At 43.5% G+C, this 24,698-nt stretch overlaps 1 protein-coding gene and 1 long non-coding RNA gene across 5 annotated transcripts in view; both read left to right on the forward strand.

Moving 5' to 3' along the window:
- The window catches only part of DPYSL2 (dihydropyrimidinase like 2), a 117,384-nt gene extending 110,764 nt beyond the window's left edge, over positions 1-6,620 (forward strand). For all 3 annotated transcript variants that reach the window (XM_081516792.1, XM_081516801.1, XM_081516809.1), the window contains exons 12-14: positions 93-272; positions 1,370-1,535; positions 3,894-6,620. In XM_081516792.1, coding sequence (XP_081372918.1) covers positions 93-272; positions 1,370-1,535; positions 3,894-3,985 — 438 coding nt within the window. In that variant the 3' untranslated portion in view covers positions 3,986-6,620. The remainder of the gene's footprint in view (positions 1-92; positions 273-1,369; positions 1,536-3,893) is intronic.
- A 13,483-nt stretch (positions 6,621-20,103) lies between these two features.
- Positions 20,104-24,698, forward strand: part of LOC145515693 (uncharacterized) — a 53,611-nt gene continuing 49,016 nt past the window's right edge. The window contains exons 1-3 of one of the 2 annotated variants that reach the window (XR_014060980.1): positions 20,367-20,525; positions 23,884-24,099; positions 24,173-24,269. This is a non-coding gene — a long non-coding RNA (uncharacterized LOC145515693). Of the gene's footprint in view, positions 20,526-23,883; positions 24,100-24,172; positions 24,270-24,698 lie in introns of both variants that reach the window. The other variant, XR_014060979.1, reaches the window with a different exon arrangement.

Below are 24,698 nucleotides of genomic sequence, written 5' to 3' on the forward strand. Positions count from 1 at the left end.
ATGATGGCTGGGCAGAGGGTACTGCTGGATGGATGAGATTTTGCCAGGAAAGAGGGCGACTTCTGAAGTTTACTATGTTCCCTCCCTTTTAGTCTCTTGAGTACAACATCTTCGAAGGCATGGAGTGCCGTGGCTCCCCATTGGTGGTCATCAGCCAGGGGAAGATTGTCCTGGAGGATGGCACCCTTCATGTCACCGAAGGCTCTGGGCGCTACATCCCCCGGAAGCCCTTCCCTGACTTTGTTTACAAGCGTATCAAGGCAAGGAGCAGGGTGAGTACCTCTGATCTTAGGAGTGGTTTCTCTCGTGGATAAAGTTCAATTCCATTAACACGGAGCACTCTGAGTCAAACTATTGAGGTGAGTACAGAAGATTTAGGGAGAAGGGAAACATGGTCTTTTTATTCCTGGAATTCAGAATGCCAGTGGAGGAGTCGGGCATGTCTGTAGCCAGCCAGAGCCATGTGAGACTGCAGCGTGTGCTGTGATGAGGCTCAGAGGAGGGAACTGCTGCTGCAGTTATAAGAGAAAGTAACATGGGGAGAGGGCATTTTGAGTTGGGTCTTGAAGGTTAAGTAGAAGTTGTACAAGTCAAAGAAGGGAAACAAGGGAATCAGGTAGAGAGAAAGTTATGAGCATAGAAAATGTAGAGTGTATTTAGGACATGGTGAATACTCTGCAGCACTGGTGCTTGAGGACTGTGAGGCAGGGAATGGGTGGAACTGTCAGGGAATTAAAGGGAAAGTAAGATTGGAAGCTCTGCGGCCAGATCTTGAACATGTGACCAGACCCTCTTCACAACATATTTGGGAATTCCTACGAAGTTTAGGCTCAAGTGCCTTGGGAGAAAATGGGAAGAACTGTTCATCAGTTTTTTTAAAAAAATTTATATATTTATTTGGCTTCATTTGGTCTTAGTTGTGGGATCTAGTTCCCTATGTGTGTGTGTGTTAAATTGCTCGGTCGTGTCTGACTCTTTGCGACCACATGGACTGTAGCCTGCCAGGGCACATGGAATTGTCCAGGCAAGAATACTAGAGTGGGTAGCCCTTCCCTTCTCCAGGGATCTTCCCGACCTAGAGATTGAACCTGGGTCTCCTGCATTGCAGGCAGATTCTTTACCAACCAAGCCACCAGGGAAGCCCCTCATCAGTTTTTATGGGACCCATGTTAAGGGAGCTTTGCACTGGAGCTGGGGTGCTGGCTGCGTGCTGATATCTGTCCCTGCCATACTCCTCCATAGAGAGCTCTCCACCCCCAAATCTCACAGGGCCATCCTGGCACCTGTTACTTCCCCATCCGGCAGGTAGTTGCCAGGTAGGTATCCTCTGTCAATGTGGCCTGAGTTGAGGGTTTCTTTTGTTTTGCAGCTGGCGGAGCTGAGAGGGGTTCCCCGCGGTCTGTATGACGGACCTGTGTGCGAGGTGTCCGTGACACCCAAGACGGTCACTCCGGCCTCCTCGGCTAAGACGTCTCCGGCCAAGCAGCAGGCCCCACCTGTCCGGAACCTGCACCAGTCTGGATTCAGCTTGTCCGGTATGGTTTTGGCTGGATCAGAGCCTGCTTCTGCAAGGCCTTGCTCCATGTTGCTGGTGGGGTGGGCATCACTCTTGTAGAAGAAGAAGAAGTGGAAATGAATGATAGACCCATTCTCCCAAAGATATAATTCACTAGAGATGTAATTCACAGCAGATGGTGGGTTGGCTTTCAGAATCTTGACACGAGTCTATATCACATATAATGTTCTGATGGCTACATTATATCCCGGACAGTGTTTTTGTTGTTTTGTCACTAAGTCATGTCCCACTCTTTGCGACCCCATGGACTGTAGCCCTCCAGGCTCCTCTGTCCGTGGGATTTTTTAAGCAAGAATACTGAAGTGGGTTGTCATTTCCTTCTCCAGGGGATCTTCCTGACCCAGGGATCAAACCCATGTCTCCTGCGTTGTCAGGCGGGTTCTTTACCACTGAGCAGGATATTAGAGGACATTTTTTCAATGTATTATATCCATCGTGAAAAAAGATATTGTGGTGTTTTAGGACTCTCCTCTCCCACAAAAAAGCAGTAAATTGGAGTGGTTCAGCTTGTGGAGTCTAGAGTTTAAACAGCTTAACTTCGCAGCCCAGATGCAAGCTGTGCTTTGGTCTTCTCATGTGTAGAATGGGTATAATGGTAGTAATTATCTCTTGGGGTTGTTGTGAAGATTAGGTGATTTAATATACATATAAAATGCTTAGAATCAAGTCCTTGGATAATTGTTAGCTATTAGTCTGGATAAAATATGTGATGTCAGGAAAGGTGAGAGGAAAAGAGTCCAGATTTAGAGCTTCCCTACTTGAACTTCTTTCCAATCCTTCATTTAGCCAGTGATTAGAAATCTATTTTTCTAGCTCCCTCAGTCACAGATATGTACCCGGATCTCTATGATGGGTTAAGGAAACAGTGAATCAGAAACATATTTTTTTGGTCAGATATACTGTGTTTTAGAAAGGTGCCATATACAGATTACCCATTTGCAAAGAATTTAAAAATAATGAGCATTAGTTTTTCCATAAAATAATCCATGTTACTCATGTTACATGATACTATCTGTGCTGTCTTTCACCAGGCCATTCAAACATAAAGACCAGGTGGGATGGGGAAGGAGGTGGGAGGGAGGCTCAAGAGGAAGGGGACATGGGTATACCTATGGCTGATTCATGTTGATGTTTGGCAGAAACCAGCACAATATTTTAGAGCAATTATCCTTCAGTGGAAAATAAACAAATTTAATTATTACAGAAACAACTACCCCCCCCCCAGACATAAAGACCATCATGACTCCTCTCTCTTTCTAAAAATATATATTGAGGTATAGTCAATTTACAACTTCATGTTTAATTTCTGCTATACAGTAAGATGACTCAGTTATACATATACACATTCTTTTTCATATTCTTTTCCATTATGGTTTATCATAGGATATTGAATATATTCCCTGTGCTATATGTATGAAACTTAAACAGACTCATAGACATAGGGGGACAGACTTGTGGTTGCCAAGCAGGAGGGAAGGACTGGGAGGTTGGGATTAGCAGATGCAAAGTATTACACATAGGATGGATAAGCAACAAGGTCCTACTGTATAGCACAGGGAGCTATATTAACTATATGTTAACTGTATATTAACTATATTCTATATTAAGTATGATGAGTCCTATCTTTGATTACACAGAAGATGAATAGTGTTGGGGGACAGAGTATACCTTTGGAAAAGCCACACTTAATTGACCTGAGAATAGGGACAGGATGTAGTCTGAGTCACTCAAAAGCCTGAAATGTAGTGTTCGTTTATATATAGTTTTACTTTTCAGGTAATGGATCCAACTAGCTTCTACAAGGATGACTTTATACCATCTGTGATTCTTAGGCCACTTGAGGCCCATCCTTTTTTTGTAGCTTATCCTTTTGGTGAGGTTTTAGTAGGACGATGAATGGGCCTGACAGGTTTTCTCCTAAAGCTATGTTGTTTCGTTACATACAGAAAATAGAGTCACAGATGTGGAAAACAAGCTTATGGTTACCAAGGGGGAAAGCTGGGGAGGGATAAGTTGGAAAATTGGGATTAACATATACACACTACTGTATATAAATTAGATAACTAATAAGGACCTACTGTATAGCACGGAGAACTCTACTCAATACTCTGTAGTGACTTATATAGGAAAAGAATCTTAAAAAGAATGGATATATGTGTATATGTTAACTGAATCACTGTGCTGTACACTTGAAACTCACACAGCATTGTAAATCAACTCTATTTCAACAAAAATTCATTTTTTGAAAAAAGCTATGTTATTTTGGTTTAAAGCAGGGCTTTAGGTAACTGTCTCTGACCCTCTCTCTCCTCTCCAGGTGCCCAGATTGATGACAACATCCCCCGCCGCACCACCCAGCGCATCGTGGCGCCCCCTGGTGGCCGTGCTAACATCACCAGCCTGGGCTAGAGCTCAGGGCTGCCGTCAGCGGGGGATGGGACACCTGAGGACTTTCTGAGACTTTCTTCCTTCCTTCTTTCCTTCTTTTTTTTTTTTTTTTAGGAGCCTGTGATAGTTACTGTGGGGCAGCCAGTTCCTGGGGCTCCCTCTCGAGCCCCCACACTCCGTCCCTCACCTGGAGTCACCTATTTTGCTCACCCACCTCCCTACACATCTAGGAATATCACACCCTGAGTCCACCAAGCCCATACACAGAACCGCATCCAACACTCAGACATGCGAAACAAAGCAAATCACAGTGAGGGTGTTTCTCATCTCCAACCCGTGTTGTATTTGTCATCATCTTCCTGGTCATCAGGGGAGGGGAAGATAAAGTGAATTGCCCAGAGCTGCCGTTTTTTTTTTTTTTAAAGTTTTAGCAGAGTTTTCTTTCTGGGGCTTAGGGTGGGGTGGGTAGGGGAGGGGGGGAGATTTTTTTTTTTTTAATACAAAATTGGAAAGCCTAATTCATTATTACTACAAGGGGTTTGAACTGGACATCCTAATGATGCAATTGTGTAACCATCAAGCTGATTCAGGGTGGTGGGCTGACTCGCCATGTCCCTCCTGAGAGGCTGCACAGCATCCACACCGCCATTCCATCGTCTTCTGGGTCAACCGTCAATAAAGGAAAGGTTTTCTTTCTGGCCTAGATTTTTGCTGCAGATGAAATCTTTTGAGGATTCCCTTCTCCTCTCTTTACCTCTTTGTTTGCTCGCACTCTCTCCCTCTCGCTTTGTCATTCATGGACACGTTCACATGTCTGCTCTTTCTTTGTGTTTCCTCCAGCGCTTGTCTCTGACATGCTGTTTTTGTTTTTTTTCCCTCCCATGATCTTTGCCAGTGACCAGGTCTGCCATTGTACTGTGGTCCTAAGAACCTGCCTGGAAAGATGTGAGCTTTGTCATCGCAACCATTGTAAGATGCTGTCCTAGTCTGTACAAGACCAATGCTACCCACTCACATCCCCAGGATGTGCCTTTGAGTTTGAGACGCTCCCCATATGCAGGGAAGGGCCGAGTTACCTACGCTGTCACATGTGGGCCCAGAATAGACCTCAAACGGTGCCGAGATGTTGAAGTCTGAGACTCTGGGACCTGAGAGATTTTCCCCTGTGCAGTGCTACCTGGGCTAAAGACACAATCAGATCTGTCAGTTGAGCCCCCATAACTCGTGAGCCAACCAGTCTCCAGCCAGCCACCAGCTAAGAGGTGCTGAGCTGATGGAGTCTGGCCCTGAGGGCTGCTGTTTCCCATCTAAGTATCTTTGGGGGGCACCAGACCACACTGGGCTTCTCACTTTGGAGAAAAAAATTATTTTTTCTTGTCCAGTTATTTAGAAAGACATCATGCAATATACGGAGGTCTCCTAAACTCAGAAAGTCCATGGGAAGTTTGGCTTAAAGACCATTTTAGGGAACTTACTTGGTGGTCCAGTTTTTGGGACTTTGGCTTTCAACGTGGGTGGTGTGGGTTCGAGCCCTGGTCAGGGAGCTGGAATCCCACATGCCTCCGGGCCATAGAAGCAAAACATAAACAGAGGCAATATTGTGGCAAATTCAAGGAATAGTTTAAAAAAAAAAAAGACCATTTTAGTTTGCAAGAGAAAAAATCTGTTTTGTGAGTCAGAGTTGTGGTGGGGAAAAAAAACTTGTAAATTTGATGTGTGGCCTCTTAAAGACCACAGGCGACCTTGTGTCCACACCCTACCCTCTCCTGGTCTCAGACTCCCTTTCTACTAGCTGCCTTGTGCCTGTTCCTGTCTTTGCTGAGCTGTGTTGCATCTTCTTCCAAACGTGTTTACAGGTCCTCCTAAGCCATGTTACGTTTGCAGGCATTTATAAAACCAAATCTGCTTTCATAAAGCGTAACATCAAAAAATAGCTCATCCCATCATGACACTTGTCTCTCCACACGTTTTGCCTTTGGGGTTATGGTTGGGGTTTATTTCTTTTTGTTGGTGTTGTTGTTTATTTGTTATTGTAAAAGGAAATTGCACTTTTAAAGAATCATTGGTTAATATATTTGCTTTTTTATTTTTTTCTCACCTGCACTGCAAGGGAAATTGAACCAGTCAGAAAAAAAAAAATTTTTTTTTGTTTCAATTCTAAGAAACACTTGCAGCTCTCTTCTCTTCACTTGAGTCTTCCTGTTTTTCCATGATGCTCATCTTGGTTCTTTCGATTGTTTCCTTGAGACAACTTAAAACCTGAAGATTTCTGCAGGCTGTGTAAGCATGTTTTCCTGTTGGCTTGCTTTGTGTGTCTGTTAAATGAATGTCATGTGTAAATGCTAAAATAAATCGACAGTGTCTCAGAACTGAGTAACTGCAGTGACTTGATGCTCTCAACCATGTAGGATTTAATCATAGATGGTTTTTAATCCTTGGAATTGTGATTGTGACCCACGAGTGGAGGAACTTTCAGTGCTAAAGCTCATTACATGTGTAGCCAGAAGAGTACCTTTTTTTTTTGTAACCACTGTCTCAATGGCAAAATAATTATGGTAAAAAAATACAACAAAACAAGTCTCGTGTTTATTATTCCTTAAGAACTCTGTGTTATATTACCATGGAACGCCTAATAAAGCAAAATGTGGTTGTTTCAGGGTGTGTCTTGTGTTGAGATGTTCAAGGAGGCAGGCTGCTTGACCCGGGCCTCCTTCAAAACTTCCCTCCCAGGAACTTTCTGGATGTCTTCAGCCTTGTTTTGATGACTGTGCTAATTCAGGAGATTTCACTGCATGTTTCTGGTAATCTTGTCCAGGCCACTGAGGTTTAATTCTGAACAGAGCCCTGAGTCTCAGAAATTCACGGACTCCACCCTAAGACAGGCCAAGGGAGCCTCTCGGATCGAGCTGCAAACATAAGTTGGGAAGTGGAAATTGGTGGGACCACATGGGCTAGTGTGGTGACCCCTTGGGCTCTCTGCATCCTTAGAGCTTGTTCACCCTTGAAAATCCTTAAGCCACAGAAGGGTATAGAAGATAAGAGACTGAGATATGTGGGCCTGCATCAAAAGCTCAGTCAAGGAGCTCATAGGAGGGACTTCCTGGCAGTCCAGTGGTTAAGACACAGTGCTCTCACTGGGGAGGGCCTGGATTCAGTCCCTGGTCGGGGAACTAAGATCCCACAAGCCAAGGATGTGAAGCAGGCGTTCCTTTATCCCCGGCAGGCAGGTGCCAAGAATGCACATCTGGAAGGGATGGTGAGCCATGCCCACTCCCACCTACCAGATGCTTAGTCCTCACAGTTACCTTATTAACTAGCACCGGTATTACTGATTCATTGGTTCGCAAAACACTGAATGAAGCGGGTATGTGAGTGCGGCTCCCCTGTGCCCACTGTTTGGTTGATGAACTCTTTTTCTCTGCTATGCAGCCCTGTCCAAACAGGATAGGAGGTGATTTACAAAAATACTCACACTCTGCCAAGCTTGTATAAACAAGGTGTTTGAGTAAAGGGAAATTAAAAGCAGGAAAAATTAGACAAGGTCTGAGTTTGGTGGATACAGCACAATACCATGAGGTTGTAAATTTGAGAGGGAATGCTGAATGTTCTAGCAACAAATAGGAAAAAAAAGGAAACATGGCCAGGAGACCATATAACATAGTGACCCAAAGAGAAATAAGTCCTTCCAAAGGAAAACAGATTCCTGGTGCTCAGCCCCAAGGGCAAGTCCTGGGTCCAAGGACCAGGGTATTGCGTAGCTGGGCTGGCTGTCATCCTGCCATCAATGCCGGCTGATGGCAGAGCACCAAGATCTAGGGAAACTGAACCGGTCCTGGAGAGAAGGGCAGAAATGTTTACCTGACATGTATGAGACCTTAAGCAAGCACTGATACGGAGACCCCAGGCCCGCAGGCCATCTTCCCTCTAACCCCACCTTGGCTCCACCCCACGTAAAGTGCTCAGGCCTGCTTGCCCATGTGTCCAAGTTCCACCCAGCCTGTAGCAAACTGCCATGCCAAGGGCCGTCCACACCCACTGTGAGGTCTGCCCTCTGATGGAGAGGTCCGTGGAGATGCTGGGGAGAGGCTGTGTCCATTTGAAGAGGGAGTTGAAAGGGGGTGGCCAGAGAGTGGGTCCTCAAAAGAGGGGCGTCTCATGGGTGCCACGTGGCTGAACAGTGGGACCAGGTGCATAACTCTGGTGGTGTGATTTAATCCAAAGACAGATGTTAGAGCATCTAGAAAAAGCACATGGAATGCATGTCCTTCAGGAATATTTTTGTGTTGGGATGTGTTGAAGGTTATATTGTCTGATAAGTTTCTGTAGTACCCATGTCCTGTAAGTAAAGGCAGATCCCCCAAACTGTTATAAATCCAGTATTGAACAAGCAAACAAACGGGAGGGAAATGGCCTGACCTCCTTCAGTGATGACATTAAGCTTCATCTCAGGATCTGGGGACACCAGGGACCCTGGATGGTACACAAGCATGGATGCCCCAGGGAAGAAGGGGGCAGGACAGGAGAATTGCCTGTCTGGCTATTCACAGGTCTCTAGGGTCCATCCCTCCTCAGGGGAGATCAGATGAGTGGTGGACTTCATCCTGACCTCACATTGTTTTCCAGTCCCTCAATCGTGTCTGACTCTTTGTGGCCCCATGGACTGCAACAGGCCAGGCCTCCCCGTCCTTCATTATCTCCCAGAGTTTGCTCAGACTCATGTCCATCAATTCAGTGATGCCATCCAACCGTCTCATCCTCTGTCACCTCCTTCTCTTGCCTTCAATCTTTCCCAGCATCAGCGTCTTTTCCAATGAGTCGGCTCTTCACATCAGGAGGCCAAAGTATTGGAGCTTCAGCTTTAGCATCAGTCCTTTCAATGAACATTCAGGATTGATTTCCTTTAGGGTTGACTGGTTGAGCTTACATGTCTAATGGTTGTTCCTGTCACTCTAGAGGTTTGCTGTTTCCATCCCTCAGTGATTCAGGAGGCCTCTGGGGACCCAGTAAGCCTGGTAAATGAGGTCAGTTCACTGTGATGCAGTACTCCATCAGTTGGAGACACACACCCTTCATCTTTTCCTGTACATTTAAGTGTGAGGTGAGAAAGCATGGAGTGTAGTCAAAGACCACTCTGTCTCTCAAGAGAACAGGGAGGAGATGGGCTAGCCACCTGCTGGGATGCTCTAGGGAGGGGGCGGTCCTGCTTAGATGTAGGGAGATGGGCTCCTAGCTTTATATTCCATGCTCATTTTTTAAAGTTTATTTATTTATTTATTGGTTGTGCTGAATCTCCGTTGCTGCACACTGGCTTTCTCCTATTGCAGCAAACGGGCTCAGTTGCTCTGTGGCATGTGGGATCTTCCCAGACCAGGGACTAAACTCATGTCCCCTGCACTGGCAGGTGGATGGTTAACCACTGAACCACCAAGGACGTCCCCACTCTCTTTTTGAACACACTCTTTTTGACGTCATACACCTTCAGCCTCGTGACTTGGTTGTCCTTCAGCTGTTAGCCTCCCTCTAGCACCCTACTCATGCTCCATGGTGGTTGTTTTAACTCTCCCACTAGTTCCCTCAATGTTTTATTAAAAAAAATATTTATTTACTTGTGTCTTAGTTGCAGCCTGTGGGATCTACTTCCCTGACCAGGGATCGAACCCCAGCTCCCTGCATTGGGATCGCAGAGTCTTAGCCACTGGACCACCAGGGAAGTCCCTCCCTCGACATCCTTGAGTGCATGTCCTCCAATTGTTCTGGTTGAACCAATCCCAGCTCTGGATCCCCAGCTACAGCAGCCTTGCCTGCCAGCAGCCCCCTGTACTACTATCTTGATCCAGAGCAACAACTCCAAAGAACAGACACAACCCCATCAAGATGAAGGACTTCCTGCCTATTGCTTAGTTCTTCCCTGGCAATCCACACCATGTGATAGATCAAGAGAAATGCAAATTAATGACCCATTCCTAACTGCTTGGCCTCCCTCCTGGCTTGAGTTCTGGGAAATCTATGTGCTACTGTGCAACACAGGGCTGTTGACCTGAAACAGACTGCCCAATATTTCTCTAGCAAACATAAATTTATTCGGAATCAACTGAGAATTGCCAATTCAGGGTTTGCAACTAACTTCATTCTTTTTTTGGTGGAAATCCACTGTCCCAGCACAATGTTAATTATGCTCGTCTGGTATCATCGAAGGTGTCAGAGGCCAGAGGGTTATAACTTCCTAATGACCTGAGTGTCCGACTCTTTGTGACCCCATTAACTGTAGCTCACCAGGCTCCTCTGTCCATGGGATTCTCTAGGCAAGAATGCTGGAGAGGGTTGCCATTTCCTCTCCAGGGGATCTTCTTGACTGAGGGATGGAACTCAGGTCTCCTGCATTGCAGGCAGGTCAAACATTAGCAATACTCTTATTGGAGTATGGACTTCCCTGGTGGGAGTATAGTTGCTTTACAATGTTGTGTTAGTTTCTGCCGTACAACAAAGTGAATCAGCCATGTGTATACATATATCCCCTCCCTCTTGAGCCTCTCTTCACCTTTCGCCTGCCCATCTCAGCCCTCTAGGTCATCACAGGGTCTGCAACCAGGGCAAGCCATGTACAAGTTCCAGCAGGGCGAGGCAGGAGAACAATTCTTTTTTTTTTTTTTTTTCCGAGGAAAAGGAAACTGGGAGGCTCTAGTAAACAGAGTCCATGGCTTTCATTGGCTGAGCCTTTGCCAGGAAAGAAGTCTTTCTTCTTCCTGTTGGCTCTGTGATTATCTCAGGGCATGAGAGCTCCCCCTTCTGGTGGCCCAACTGTATATAATTGAGGTTTCTGTTAATTTTTCACAGGACTATGGAAAGCTAGTTCACTGCCCCTCATCTTCTTACACGTTGTCCTTCTGAACTTCTATAATTGACCAAGCCTCCCACTCCCAAACTCTCTGTCTATATATATGCTTCATGATCAACAAACTTACATGATTCCATAAACTCCCATCTTCACTAAACATTGTCCCCTACATCTTTGCCTTAAAAGAAAACCTGATCCCCTTTTCGGCTCCTTTGCTTGTATCTCAGCTACCATTTTTACTCTCCTAGATAACTGTTTTCTTGCATCCATTTTTCTTAGTTTTAACTTTTCTTGATGGCGGAATAGAGACAAACAATGGTGCAGGTTTTACGTGTACATTTAACCAAATTGTATGGGTATCTAGACAGCTGTAATGTTCATAAAGGGTTACAGTAAACCCCTACACATGAACCTTCATGTTGCTGACTTTCAAAGATGCAAACGTGTGTTCCATCAACATCAGGCTCGCAACTTGCCCTCTGTTTCCTATTGCTGATGACCCTTCAGCTCTACCATCTCCCACCTCCTCTCCCTCCTGCAGTCAGTAACTCTTCTTGCCTGTTCACTCCATGCCAGCCCCTTTATGCCAGCTGTTGTTCTGGACTACCGTACTTTTCAAGGAACTGTACTGTATGATTAAAAATGTTCTCTTTATTTTTTGTTTTTATGTATTTTTTTGTGTGTGAAAAGTATTATAAACCTATACCAGTACAGTACTATATAGCCAATTGTGTTAGGTGGGTACCTAGGCTAACCTTGTTGGACTGGCAAACAAGTTGCACTAATGAATGAGCTCTCAGAATGGGACTCATATGTATGTAAAAGTCTTACTGTACTTCTCTGGAATTATTACTGCTCATCTTCCTCATTCCCACTTCTCCATCTTCTCCACACCCTGCTTGGCCACTCTGCTTCCACCCATTCGAGTGGGCATTCTCTTTCACGTTTTTACTTAAAATGGTCCTTCACTCGATTGCCTTTAAATGCTCACCTCCACTTTAATAAGTGCCCTGTCCGCTCTTGCTGCTCTCTTTCTCTCCTGGATGGCAGGCCTATGACAAGATGATAATCTCGGCTGACAAAATATTGGTTGAGGAATTTGGAAGGAAACCTATTTAAAACTTAGCTCTGGCTGGTTGCACAGATTTTCCAATAGATGGCAGCAGTGCATGAGCTGTGCAAATATGAGTTCCCCCACCCTTGAAACAGCTCGCGCAGAGAATGGAATACAACACTGAATCAGTGAATAATCCTTTCTAAACAAGCACTCTGCCGGCTCCCCAGTGCATGGGTTGCATTCTGTCCATGAAAAGATCAACGGATGACTCCAAGTTAGCAGAGTTTTACTTATTAAAGCAAAGTGGGTGTGTAGATTTTTTTTTGTCACTAAAGCAGTTCACTGCCGGCTTCCCAGGTGGTTCAGTGGTAAAGAATTTGTCTGCCAGTGCAGGAGACTCAGGAGACGAAGATTCAATCCCTGGGTTGTCCCCATGTTAGCTGAGAACACTTTGACCTAAAATTTTAGGACAGCATTAGAGTGGAGCCAGTAACACTATTATTTTGTTTTCCGTATTATGGGGGAAGACCATTACTACAACATTTTTCAAGTGACTTCCTATAAAATGTTAGTCTGGAGAGATGCTCTGTCAACACAGTGTCCTACAGGGTCAAAAGGGTATGGAACATATGGACAGATAGGATAAACATAAACACATAAAAGCCTGTTTTATTTGGTTAGTCACTGTGCAGGCTTATTTGACACTGTACCATTTCTACACTTATTTACTCATACAATCCTCAGAGCTAAAATTATTTAGAACACATTTAAACATACCAAATATGGCTATTGTGTTCACACAGATATTCTTTATCACATTGGGAATGTATTTTTTAAATCCTATTTTAGAAAGAATTCTCTTTTTTTGTAGAGAAAGGTTGCCAGACTATAAGAAATCCTATTGGCATGATTATGTGATTTTTCCTTTTTGATCTATGATCAAATTAATTCAGGCATATTATTATTATTATTATTTTTACCAGAGGGCTGATATCAATTTGTAAGAATTTTACTGAAACTTTTGGGATAAATTTTTGTAATTGAAATTGGTTTATTTTTTATGAACATGCAGAGTTAGGAAAACTAGGAATGTTCAGGCCTGCTCACTATTCTCTTTATCGTCTTTGTTCTCAGGAAAGGGAAAGAAAAAAAATCATTCCTTTTTTTTTTTCCCTTTTCACTGCAACAATATCTAGTTCCCTGATCAGGGATTGAACCCAAGCCCCCTGCATTGGAACATGGAGTCTGCATTGGAACATGGAGACTGTCAGGGTAATCCCAAGAAATCCTGACTTCTCAGCATGTTTTAAGATTAAAAATAAGCATTTATTTAGTGCTAGGCACTGTTCTAAGTACTTTGCATGTATTTATCTATTTAATTATTACAACATGGTATGAGATATTTTGGAGAGTAGCAAACTGAAGCATAAAGACTTAAAATAATTTGCCTAAGTTTATACAGGTAGAAAGTAGCTTTGCTGAGAGTCAAACCCAGGCCGTCTGCCTTTCAATCCTGCACTCCTATCACTATGCTCCTTCAGTAACATTAAATAACCTTTCCAATTAATTTTGGAAAGCAAGAAAATATGCTTGACTCTATTAACATTATCAAATGGGTTTAACGTGGTTTAACACAATTTTTTGGGCTTCCCAGGTGTCTCACTGCTAAAGAAATCAGGAGTCGTGGGTTCCCTGGGTTGGGACGACTCTATGGAAAAGGAAATAGCAACCCACTCCAGTATTCTTACCTGGGAAGTCCCATGGACAGAGGAGCCTGGTGGGTTACAGTCCGTGGGGTGATGAAAGAGTCGGACACTGCTTAGCCGCTAAACACCACCACCACTACAATTTTTTGGTCGTTTTAGAGAGACCAAGAGGCAGCATTATCTTTGTCCACCAGAGGGCGCTGCCAGCACAATGCCCGAGTTCAGGATTCTCGGTCTCTTGTGGTTTTAACACATTGGGTCCATGCCATCATCAGTAGCCGGCCGCACATAGTTGTCTATCTTTGACAAAGCACACACAAAAGAATTGTTACTTCCAAATACTAAAACAGAAGGAGTTCTGCTCACTGTCGTGTCCTGTGGCTTTTCTCAAGGAGAGGAAACCACTGAGAAGGGCATAGGTCTCTGAGTCATGGTGATTCTCACGTCTTGTGAGGGATATTCCAGGACCAGAGACCAGTCTTTATGTTCCACAGTCACACACCAGGCTGGGGTGATGGGCCATGTGCAGACCAGGCAGGGGTCTCCCTGCAGGGGAAAATGTTGGGACATACTTGGAGCCAAGTGTGGGTCCCTTGACTGAGACCCTGGAGTTGCTAATTAATAAAATCAGCTCTTAATGCCCATGCAGGCTTTCCTGGTGGCTCATCAGTAAAGAACCCACCTGCCGATTCAGGAGACTGGGGTTTGATCCCTGGGTTGGGAAGATCCCCTGGAAAAGGGCACAGCTACCCACTCAAGTATTCTTGCCTGGAGAATCCCATGAAGAGAGGAGCCTGGCGGGCTGCAGTCCATAGGGTCAAAAACAACTGGACACAACTGAGTGACTCAACAACAACAACAATGCCCATGCACTGATTCCTGTGGTGAAAACAGGGAGGGATTTGCTAGGGCTGGCCTGCTGTGTCTCACATAGTTGAGGAAGCCACAGACAACTGTTTTGTTGGCTTTTTTCCCTCCTGAGTGTGCGTATATGACTTTACTGTCATCTGGCAGGTGGTTTGTGAAAAATCTGCCACACTGATGTTAGAGAAGCATAAGAGCAGGAATTTTCAGCACACACATATATACACATGCACACATGATGTACACATACAAAAGTGGATAGCACAACAGGCGCACTTTTTCTGATAATGTTTTACAGCATTGACTGTCACTTTATAGGCTTGTGAATGCATCATCCAGAGAAAATGAATACTAAGGCATTTTGGAAGGACTTTAAAATCCCAGGACAAAATTTTCGAAGTTCTTGTGACTGAAAAGGAGCTGAAAAGGCATGTTCTCCAACCACTTAAAAAATAATGTCTTATTATTTCTTAAATTTTTATTGGAGTGTAGTTGACTTAAAATGTTGTGTTAGTTTCAGGTGTACAGCAAAGTGAATCAGTTATTTATATATTTATATATATATCCATTTTTTCAGATCCTCTTCTCATATAAGTTATTATAGAATATTGAGTAGAATTCCCTGTGCTGTACAGTAGTCCTTATTCGTCATCTGTTCTATACACAGTAGTGTGTATATTTAATCCCAATCTCCCAATTTATCACTTGCCCCTACATTTCCCCTTTGGTAACTAGAAATTTGATTTTGAGATCTATGAGTCAGTTTCCATTTTTAAATAATTTCATTTGTATCATTTTTATTGGATATCACATATAAGTGAAATATGATATTTGTCTTTCTCTGTGTGACTTACTTCACCTAGTATGATAATCTCTAGGTCCCTCCATGCTCCTGCAAATGGAATTATTTCATTCATTTTTATGGCTGAGTAGTATTCCATTGTATATATGTACCACATTGTCTTTATTTATTCCCTGTCCAACCATTTCTTGATGCTTAAATTATCTCTGTGACAATACTCCCCAAAGGTTCTCTGACTCATGCTTGAATTTCTTCATGGTGGCCATCATACCTGCCCAAGCATCCCCCTCCATTTTGGGGGCTCATTGTCAATTTTTATCCACTGGTTTCAGATTTTTAGCAATCACTGCTAGTATTTATTGAACCCTGGGGGCTGGTTAGATGTTATTTTATTTTATCCCCTAAAGCAGATGTCCTCAACCTTCGAGTTCTAATGACTCATGATCTGAGGTGGAGCTGATGTAATAATAATAGAAATGAAGTGCACAATAAATGTATTGTGCTCGAATCACTTGAAACCATCCCTCTACCCTCCAAGTCCATGGGAAAATTGTGTTCCATGAAACCAGTCTATGGCGCCAAGAAGGTTGGAGACCACTGCCCTGAAGCTTCTCTCTGGGCGTATCAGGTAACTCGGCTGCCATTACAAAGGGTCTTAGACTGGGTCGCTTAAAAACAAATGAGTTTTCTCACAGTTTAAGAGGCTAGAAGTCCAAGATAAAGGTCCTGCTTTGTTCAGTTTCTGCTGAGAGTTCTCGCCCAGCTTTTAGGTGGCCGCCATCCTGCCGTGTGGTCATATGGCTCTTTTTCAGTGTGTGTGAACGGGGAGGGAGAGTGTTCTCTGGTGTCTCGTCAAAGAACAGTCATCTGGTGGGTCAGGGCCCCGCCTTTATGTCCTCATTTAACCTTAATTAACAGCAGCAGATTTTATTTTGGGGGGCTCCAAAATCACTTCAGACGGTAACTGCAGCCATGAAATTAAAAGACACTTGCCTCTAGGAAGGAAATCTATGACAAACCGAGACAGCATATTAAAGAGCAGAGACATCATTTTGCTGACAAAGGTCCGTCTAGGCAAAACTATGGTTTTTCCAGTAGTCGTATACAGATGTGAGAGCTGGTCCATAAAGAAGACTGGGCACTGAAGAATTGATGCATTTGAATTGTGGTGCTGGAGAAGACTCTTGAGAGTCCCTTACACAGCAAGGAGATCAAACCAGACAATCCAAAAGGAAATCAGTCCTGAATATTCATTGGAAGGACTGATACTGAAGCTGAAGCTCCAATACTTTGACCACCTGATGCAATCAGCCAATTCATTGGAAAAGACCCTGATGCTGGGAAAGATTGAGGGCAGGAGGAGAAGGGGGTGACAGAGGGTGAGATGGTTGTATGGCATCACCAACTCAATGGACATGAGTTTCAGCAAACTCTGGAGACAGTGAAGGACAGGGAAGCCTGGTGTGCTGCAGTCCCTGGGATCCCAAAGAGTTGGACACCACTTAGTGACTGACCAACAACAAACCTTAACTACTTCCTTAGTGGTTCCATCTCCAAATACAACCACCCTGGAGGTTATGGCTCCAACACATGAATTTGAGATACAGAAATGTTCAGTCCATAACAATGAAATAAATATCATTATCCTAATTTTACAGAGAAAGAAACTGTAAGGAATTTGATTTGCTTTCTCATGCAATGAGTGCTGCAATTGGGATTGGAACCAGACCTGCCTGACTCTAGAGCTGGTGCCCTTCCCACAGTGCCACATGGCCTCCTGTGCCTTATTCTCCAGAAGGCCAGTGTGCATCGGCCTTGAGACAGCCCAAGAATAGATGAGCTCTTGCAGGTCATCGTCCAGGCCAATTCACCAGTGAAGGAGACATGATAGAGGTGTGGGACCACAGACCTATGTAGTAACAAGATATGCACTTTTTTGGAGTGGAGCCAAAGCTGGGATGGGGGTGTGTGTGCCGTGACCAAGGTAGTCAATGACCCGGTATATTCGTTTGACGGGGCTGCCGTAACAATGCACACAGGTTGGGGGTCTTACACAGCAGATGTTTATTTCCTCACAGTTCTGGAGACTAGAAATCCAAGGTCGAGGTGTCAAGGTTTCTCCTGAGGATGCTCTCCTTGGCTTGCAGACAGCCGTCTTCTCCCTGTGTCCTCACATGGTCTTCCTTCTGTGTGTGTCTGTGTCCTAATCTCCTTTTCTTCTTTTCTTCTTCAAAATTTTTTTCTTCACATTATTTTTATTTATTTATCTGAGCCAGATCTTTGTTGCGGCATGAGGGATTTTTTTTTTTTTTTTTTAGTTGTGGCATGTGGGATCTATTTCCCTGACCAGGGATCCATCCCGGGGCACCCTGTCTTAGTCACTGGACCACCAGGGAAACCCCTAATCTCCTCTTCTTTTAAGAACAAAAGTCTTATTGGATTAGGGTCTACCCTAATGACCTCATTTAACCTTAATTACCTCTTTAAAGCCCCTATCAACAAATAAAATCATGTTCCGATGTGCTGGGGTGGGAACTTGGGCACATGAATTTCAGGAGGGGTCACAATTTAGTTGCTAACATGTAGGGTGCTGGCCACCCATCTGCAGAGTCCTGTCCAGCAGAGGGCGATAATGTTTGCAGTCCAGCTCCCAGGACACGGATGGCCAGATCTTCAGCCTCCCTAGGAGAATGCTTCCAGAAACACAGTTTGTTTCTCCTGGGAGTACCCCAGTTCACTTGTTACCCCAACCGCTTCCAAATAGCAAGGAAGGATAAAAAGTAACAACTTTTAATGTAATAAAACAATGTTCTCTTTCTGAACTGTAGGATTGTTTTCCTGTAATCAGAAAACATTTTTCTCCCCTCTGTTAGATAGCATCTCTTTCAGTGTTCTGTTTGCTTTTTCTCCCAGCCCTTGCCTTCTGTCCCCTCCCATCTGGCAATTACCAGTGAGTTACATAAATTGGTTTCCTTACCTATCATTACGCATAGGAGTGGCTGGCCCTTGTACGTAGGGTACATGCTGTCCTCCGGGAAGGGCACAGTTACGAAACCAAATCATACCAGGACTTTAGAAATATTTGGAGAAAGATACAGAAGCACTCATGAGCCTGGCACATTGAAACAACTGTTTTCACCTTGCCTTGTGGTTTCATAGCCACATGCTTATGTATTTTGCTCATTATCTGTGAGGATCCAGGCAGGAAAGCAGGAACTAAACCAAATTGTTTTAACAGAGAAAATTTAATATAGAGAATTGTCTAAACAGGAGTTGGAGAATTCAAAAAAGCCAAAAGACAACACAGAGAAAGATGTTGTAGGGAGCAGCTACCTACCTACCGCTTCTTAGGAGGTTTCCCTGGTGGCTCAGCGGTAAAGAATCCACCTGCCAATGCAGGAGATGTGGGCTCGATCCCTGGGTCGGGAAGATCCCCTGGAGGAGGAAAGGGCAACCCACTGAAGTATTCATGCCCAGAGAATCCCATTGACAGAAGAGCCTGGTAGGCTGCAGTCCATGGCGTCGAAAAGAGTTGGACACGACTGAGTCACTAAACAGCAACAAGAGGTCAGAGAGATAGCTCTTTCTCTCCACCATATGAGAACATGGCAAGAAGGTGGCCATCTGCAGCTTGCAAGAGGTCCCTCACTAGACAGCAAATCAGCCAGCATCTTGATCTTGGAACTTCTGGCCTCCAGAACTGTGGAAAATAAATGTCTGTTGTTTAAGCCACCCCACGTATGGTGTGGGTGGAAGAGGAGCTCTCCTAGTACTAGAGACTCTTGCCCAAGCACACACCTGTGTGCTCAGTCACTAAGTCGTGTCCAACTCTTTGCAACCCCATGGACTGTAGCCCACCATTCTCCTCTGTCCATGGTATTCTCCAGGCAAGGATACTGGAGTGGGTTGCCAATTCCTCCTCCCAGGGATCTTCCCGACCCAGGGATCAAGCCCAGGTGGATTCTTTACCACTGTACCAACTGGGAAGCCCACGCACAGGTACATACACAGAGAGAAATGGGTCCCTGGGAAAGAGGCTGGGTCATTTACACCTAGTTATTAAGAGCTTCCACTGCGGTGAGTCCTATGGTTAACATTCATACCGGGCACATGTATCTCCACACCCCATGATAATTCTCAGAGATCTATCCACGTATCTCGTTATCGCCAGACCACTCCAATCACCAGTTTTCCAATCCTGTTCTCTTTAAGTCCCTGTGTGCATATGTGCTGAGTCACTTCAGTTGTGTCTGACTCTTTGCTACCCTATGGACTGTAGCCCCACCAGGCTCCTCTGTCCATGGAATTTCCCAGGGAAGAATACTGGAGTGGGTTGCCACGCTCTCCTCCAGATCTTTCCAACCCAGGATCGAACTCACGTCTCTTATGCCTCCTGCATTGGCAGACAGTTTCTTTACCACTAGTGCCATCTGGGAAGTCCCTAAGTCTCTGACCACTTGCCAAACCATCAGCCCCTCCCCAGGAATCAGTGTAGACATGTGCCTCTGATTCCGTCTCTGAAGAAAACAACAGATGTTCTGATTAGAGTTCTTCCTGCTGTCCTTCAGGGGCACTCCTGCTTCGGTTAGTAAGTAGCATGCCATTTCTGCTTTGTGTGTAATGCAGAATACATCATCATCTGTGACAAGGGCGAGGCCTTTCTCTCCGCCATCAGCGAGTCCTAAACAACCCTAAGAGGCCATGCACATGGACTGAACAGGAAGAGATGTCAGAGAGTCTGAGAAACTTGCTCATGCAAATTACCTGTGCCTTCTGAGCCTGCTTGAGCCCAATTGTATAATACCATTTCCACCTGGAAATGTGCGTATCTGAGCTCAAGCATCCCTGCCATTGTGACACAGGGCATCAGCTAACGTCAGTCCGTGATAGAACACTGGGGTCCCATGGCCCTAGGATATCCCATGGCTAAGTATTCAGTGCCTGTCAGGCCCAGTAAAAGGTCAGGACTTATTTTCAAAAGGAGAATAATCTGTGGATGAGGGCAAGGCTTTGCTCTTGAACCTTAAGGTTCTGCTCTGTGATTCCCCTATTGAAGCTTGTCAGAGGCTTCATACCACATCGTCAGTTTCCATAGAAACCTCACGCATCACGGATCTTCTGGGTCACAAGGCCTAAATGACACAGCATCTAACTCTGGAGCCTGCAGCAGGTACCCTACCGGCCTCCGAGCCTCCCTCAAAACTGGAAGCCTGATGTGTCAGAATAGCATATTCAGTATAATATGTTCTGTTTAATATAAAAAAGACCCATCAAGCATTATCATGTCTTTGACAATGGTAAGAGATGAGAGGAGCAGCATCTTGTTTTTATTTTGGAGAGGACATCCCAGCGTGCTCTGTTGAGACCATAGGGCTTGTCTCTCAGCTCCAGCTTGCATCTGTTTTCTTACTAAAGCATCGAATTTTACATTAGCTACATTAGTACATGTGCTCTTTGCAACCCCATGGACTGTAGCCCACCAGGCTCCTCTGTCCATGGGATTTCCCAGGCAAGGATACTGGATTGGGTTGCCATTTCCTCCTACAGGGGAAATGAACCTCCTCCTAACCCAGGGATTGAATCCTTGTCTCCTGCGTCTCCTGCATTGGCAGTGGAATGCTTTACCGCTGAGCCACCTGGGAAGCCACAAGTACTTTTGTTTTGATATTTTAATGGGAGAATAGCCAACACTGAATTGTTTGCTCCTGTAGATTCCTAGAGCTTACAAGTAGAACTTAAATTCTGGTTCTAGAAATCCAGACCAATGTTGGGAACTTCCATGAATACCAACTCAAGACAGTGGTGAGTTCAGGTTAGAGTGTATGAACAAATTCTTCCTTCTCATCAGCTGTGAGTCTCTGCTTAGCTCTTAGGAAGTAGATTCACATGGGATATCTGAGATGGAATCCTTATAACTTAAGAAAGATTTAAGAAATCAGTGTTTGGAAGTTTTTATCCTTGGTGAATATGGTTATAGCTGAAATGCAATGAAATTTATACTAAAATATTACAGTACATTATAATATTATATTTATAGTATACTATATTATATATTATAGTATAATTATAATATATATTTTAGAGTATATACTATATTATATATTATAGTATAACTATAATATTATACTATATATTATAGTATAATTATTAATATATATAATATAGCTATACTATAATATATAAGCTATATATTATAGTATGGCATACTACAATATGGGCTTCCCAGGCGGTGCTAGTGGTAAAGAACCCACCTGTCAATGCATTAGACTTAAAAGGCATGGGTTCGATCCCTCGATTGGGAAGATCCCCTGGAGGAGGACATAGCAACCCACTCGAGTACTCTTGCCTGGAGAATCCCATGGACAGAGGAGCCTGGTGGGCTACAGTCCATAGGGTTGAAAACTGCAGCAACTTAGCATGCATGCATGCATACTATAATATATAATATTACACTGCTGCATAGACATATGCCTCCGGTAGCACTTGTCTTGTAGGACTTGGACTTGGGGGTCACTTCCAAATGTTAATTATTGGGAAATAGTTTCTGTCTGTGCCCTTTCCAACTTGATAAGGGTTGATCAGAGTCGAGGATATAGATTGCTACACTTTCTCTTAGGCAGATTCCCTGTATGTTAAAGGAGTGTCTGGTGTGAATTCCATGTCCTTCCTGTGAGAACTCTGTTAAAAACACAAGGATTCTGATTCTTGACACTGATAGCAGTGTCAGCCAAGTTCTCAATCAATGCTGTATGGCCCAGGGTTGAAATGCAGCCAAGTTTTATGCTCATGCATTCGTGCTCCTATGTATTGATATTTCTTAAAGAATATGACAGCTACTATTGTATTCTCCTTAGCAGTTACAAAGGTGGAGTGACTCACGAATTGCGTTCCTTCTGGCCTCAGGTAGCCTGAAGCCTCTGAAAAGTGCCTTTTGCTTTCCAAGATTAGAATCAAGACACTGGAGCCTGTGCCTTTCAATTCTTCTTTCTGAGAACTCATTCTAATTGCTACAAGTCCACTTCCTATAAACAGATTAGTATCCTGATTGTAATGTTTACACCAACTTAATGAAGTTTTCATCATTGTATCGAAAGTGGTTTAACATCAGCTATACTGAGCACTGGCAGAAACCTCCGGAATGTCCAGTACTGAACTGCAAATCCAAGAGTTTGTTTGCGACAGTTCTCTATAAAATGTCAAAAAAGCACACCAGCTACTTGCTTCAAGTTCTATTTTTGAAAGCAAAATAAAGCAGCTTTATAAATTCCTAAAAAGGGGGAAAAAGGAATTGAAAGAGCCAATAGAATGACATTTTCTGGCTTCCATCAAAAATAATGGGCTTTGATAGAAATGTTCAGCCATCATTTTCGATGGCTAGGACACAGACAAAAAACAATTTAAAATGGGAGCAAGGTTGGTTTACAATATTATATTAGTTGTAGATGTGCAACATAGTGCATGACTTATATTTTGTAACTGGAGTTTGTACCTCTTAATCACCTATTTTGTCCCTGGCTCCCATAGCAACCACTAGGTTGTTTTCTGTACCTATTACTCTGTTCTGTTTTGTTGTGTTTGTATATTTATTTTGGGTCTTTTTTTTTTTTTTGGAATTCTACATATAAGTGAAATCATATGGTATTTGTTTTCCTCTGATTTATTTCATTTAGCATAATACCTTCTAGGTTCATCCATGTTGTGGAAAATGGCAAGATTTTTTTAGCTAAGTATAGTCCATTAAGAATATATATATATATTTATATCATATCTTTATCCATTCATCTGTGTATGGACACAGGTTGCTTCCCTATCTTGGCTATTGTAAATAATGCAGCAATAAACATTGGAGTGCATATATACCTTTTTTGAACTGATGTTTTTGTTTTCTTTGGATAAATATCCAGAGGTGGAATTGCTAAATCATATAGTAGTTCAATTTTTATTTTTTGAGGAACCTCCATATTGGAGGTTCCATATTGTTTTCCACCAATTTACATACCCGTCAGCAATGTACTAGAGTTCCCCTTTCTCCACAACCTTGGTAATTTTGGTACTTGTAGACGTTTTGCTGATAGCCATTTTAACAGGTATGATGTTATCTCATTTTGGTTTTGATTTGCATTTCTCTGATGATTAGCACTGAGCAGCGTTTTTTTTTCATGTGCCTGTTGCCCATCTATATATCTTCTTTGGAAAAATGTCTACTGAGGACTTCTATGCATATTTAATTGGGTTGTTTGCTTTTATGATGTACTGAGTTGTGAGAAGTGTTTATACAGTTTGTATATTAACTCCTTATCAGTCATATTACTTGCAAATATTTTCTCCCATTCAGTAGGTTGTCTTTTCGTTTTGTCAATGATTTCCTTCACTGTGCAAAAGCTTTTAAGTTTAATTAGATCCCACTTGTTTATTTTTGCTTTTTTTTTAAAAAATTATTTTTAATTGGATTATAATTGCTTTACGATGTCGTGTTGGTTTCTGCCATACAACAGCATGAATCAACCATAAGTATACATGTGTCCCCTCCCTCATGAACCTCGCTCCCACCCCCCATTATTTTTGAATTTATTTATTTTGCCTTAGAAGACCAATTCAAAAAAGATTATTTCAACAAGTAATGTCAAAGAGTGGTCTGCCTGTGTTCTCTTCTAGAAGTTCTGGTGTGCATTGAGGTGCCTGCCTGGGACATGAATTTAATTATGGAAGTGTGACGGCTTAATTCTCCCCAAACCTTGAAGGAATACACACCAGCATCTCATGTTTATTTCCTGTAATTAAAATGGAAGCAGCATGTGAGCCTTAAGGCAAGGGCAATGAAGCTTTGTTAGACAACATCTCCTCCTCCAATGAGAGCAAGTATCAACACAGGTACATCCAAACCACTTTTGTTTTCTACTAACAAGTTCTGAATAATAGTGTTGAGTTTTCTCCCAAACTTTAGAGTATGAACAGCAGCTAACAACTGAACATGAGTCCAGTTCTTGCAAACATTTCACAAGTACCACACTGACTCCATAGTGGATGAAATGAATGTTAAGGTATGTAGTGAACTACCATGTTCTCCAGTTGTAGTAGTCACAGATATTAGTGCTGGTTTAGTCACTAAGTCATTCCTGGCTCTTACAACTCCATGGACTGTATATCCCACCAGGCTTCTCTGTCCATGGGGATTCTCCAGGAAAGAATACTAGAGTGGGTTGCCATGCCCTCCTCCAGGGGATCTTCCAGACCCAGGGATCAAAGCTGCATCTCCTGCATTGCAGGTGGATTCTTTACTGACTGTGCCAGCAGGGAAACCCCACAGATATTAGTAGAAAACTAATTGGTTGACATTGTTTATTATCAGGCTCCATATACAGTAACTGTCTTTTTTCAATCTTTTCAATCCTTTTTTTTTTCTTTTTGGCTGAACCACCCAGCATTTGGGATCTTAGATTCCTACCAGGGATCAAACTGGCACCCCCTGC

Source organism: Giraffa tippelskirchi, chromosome 1 (assembly GCF_054371585.1).
Source record: "Giraffa tippelskirchi isolate mGirTip1 chromosome 1, T2T-mGirTip1v1.2.pri, whole genome shotgun sequence".
Lineage (NCBI taxonomy): Eukaryota > Metazoa > Chordata > Mammalia > Artiodactyla > Giraffidae > Giraffa > Giraffa tippelskirchi.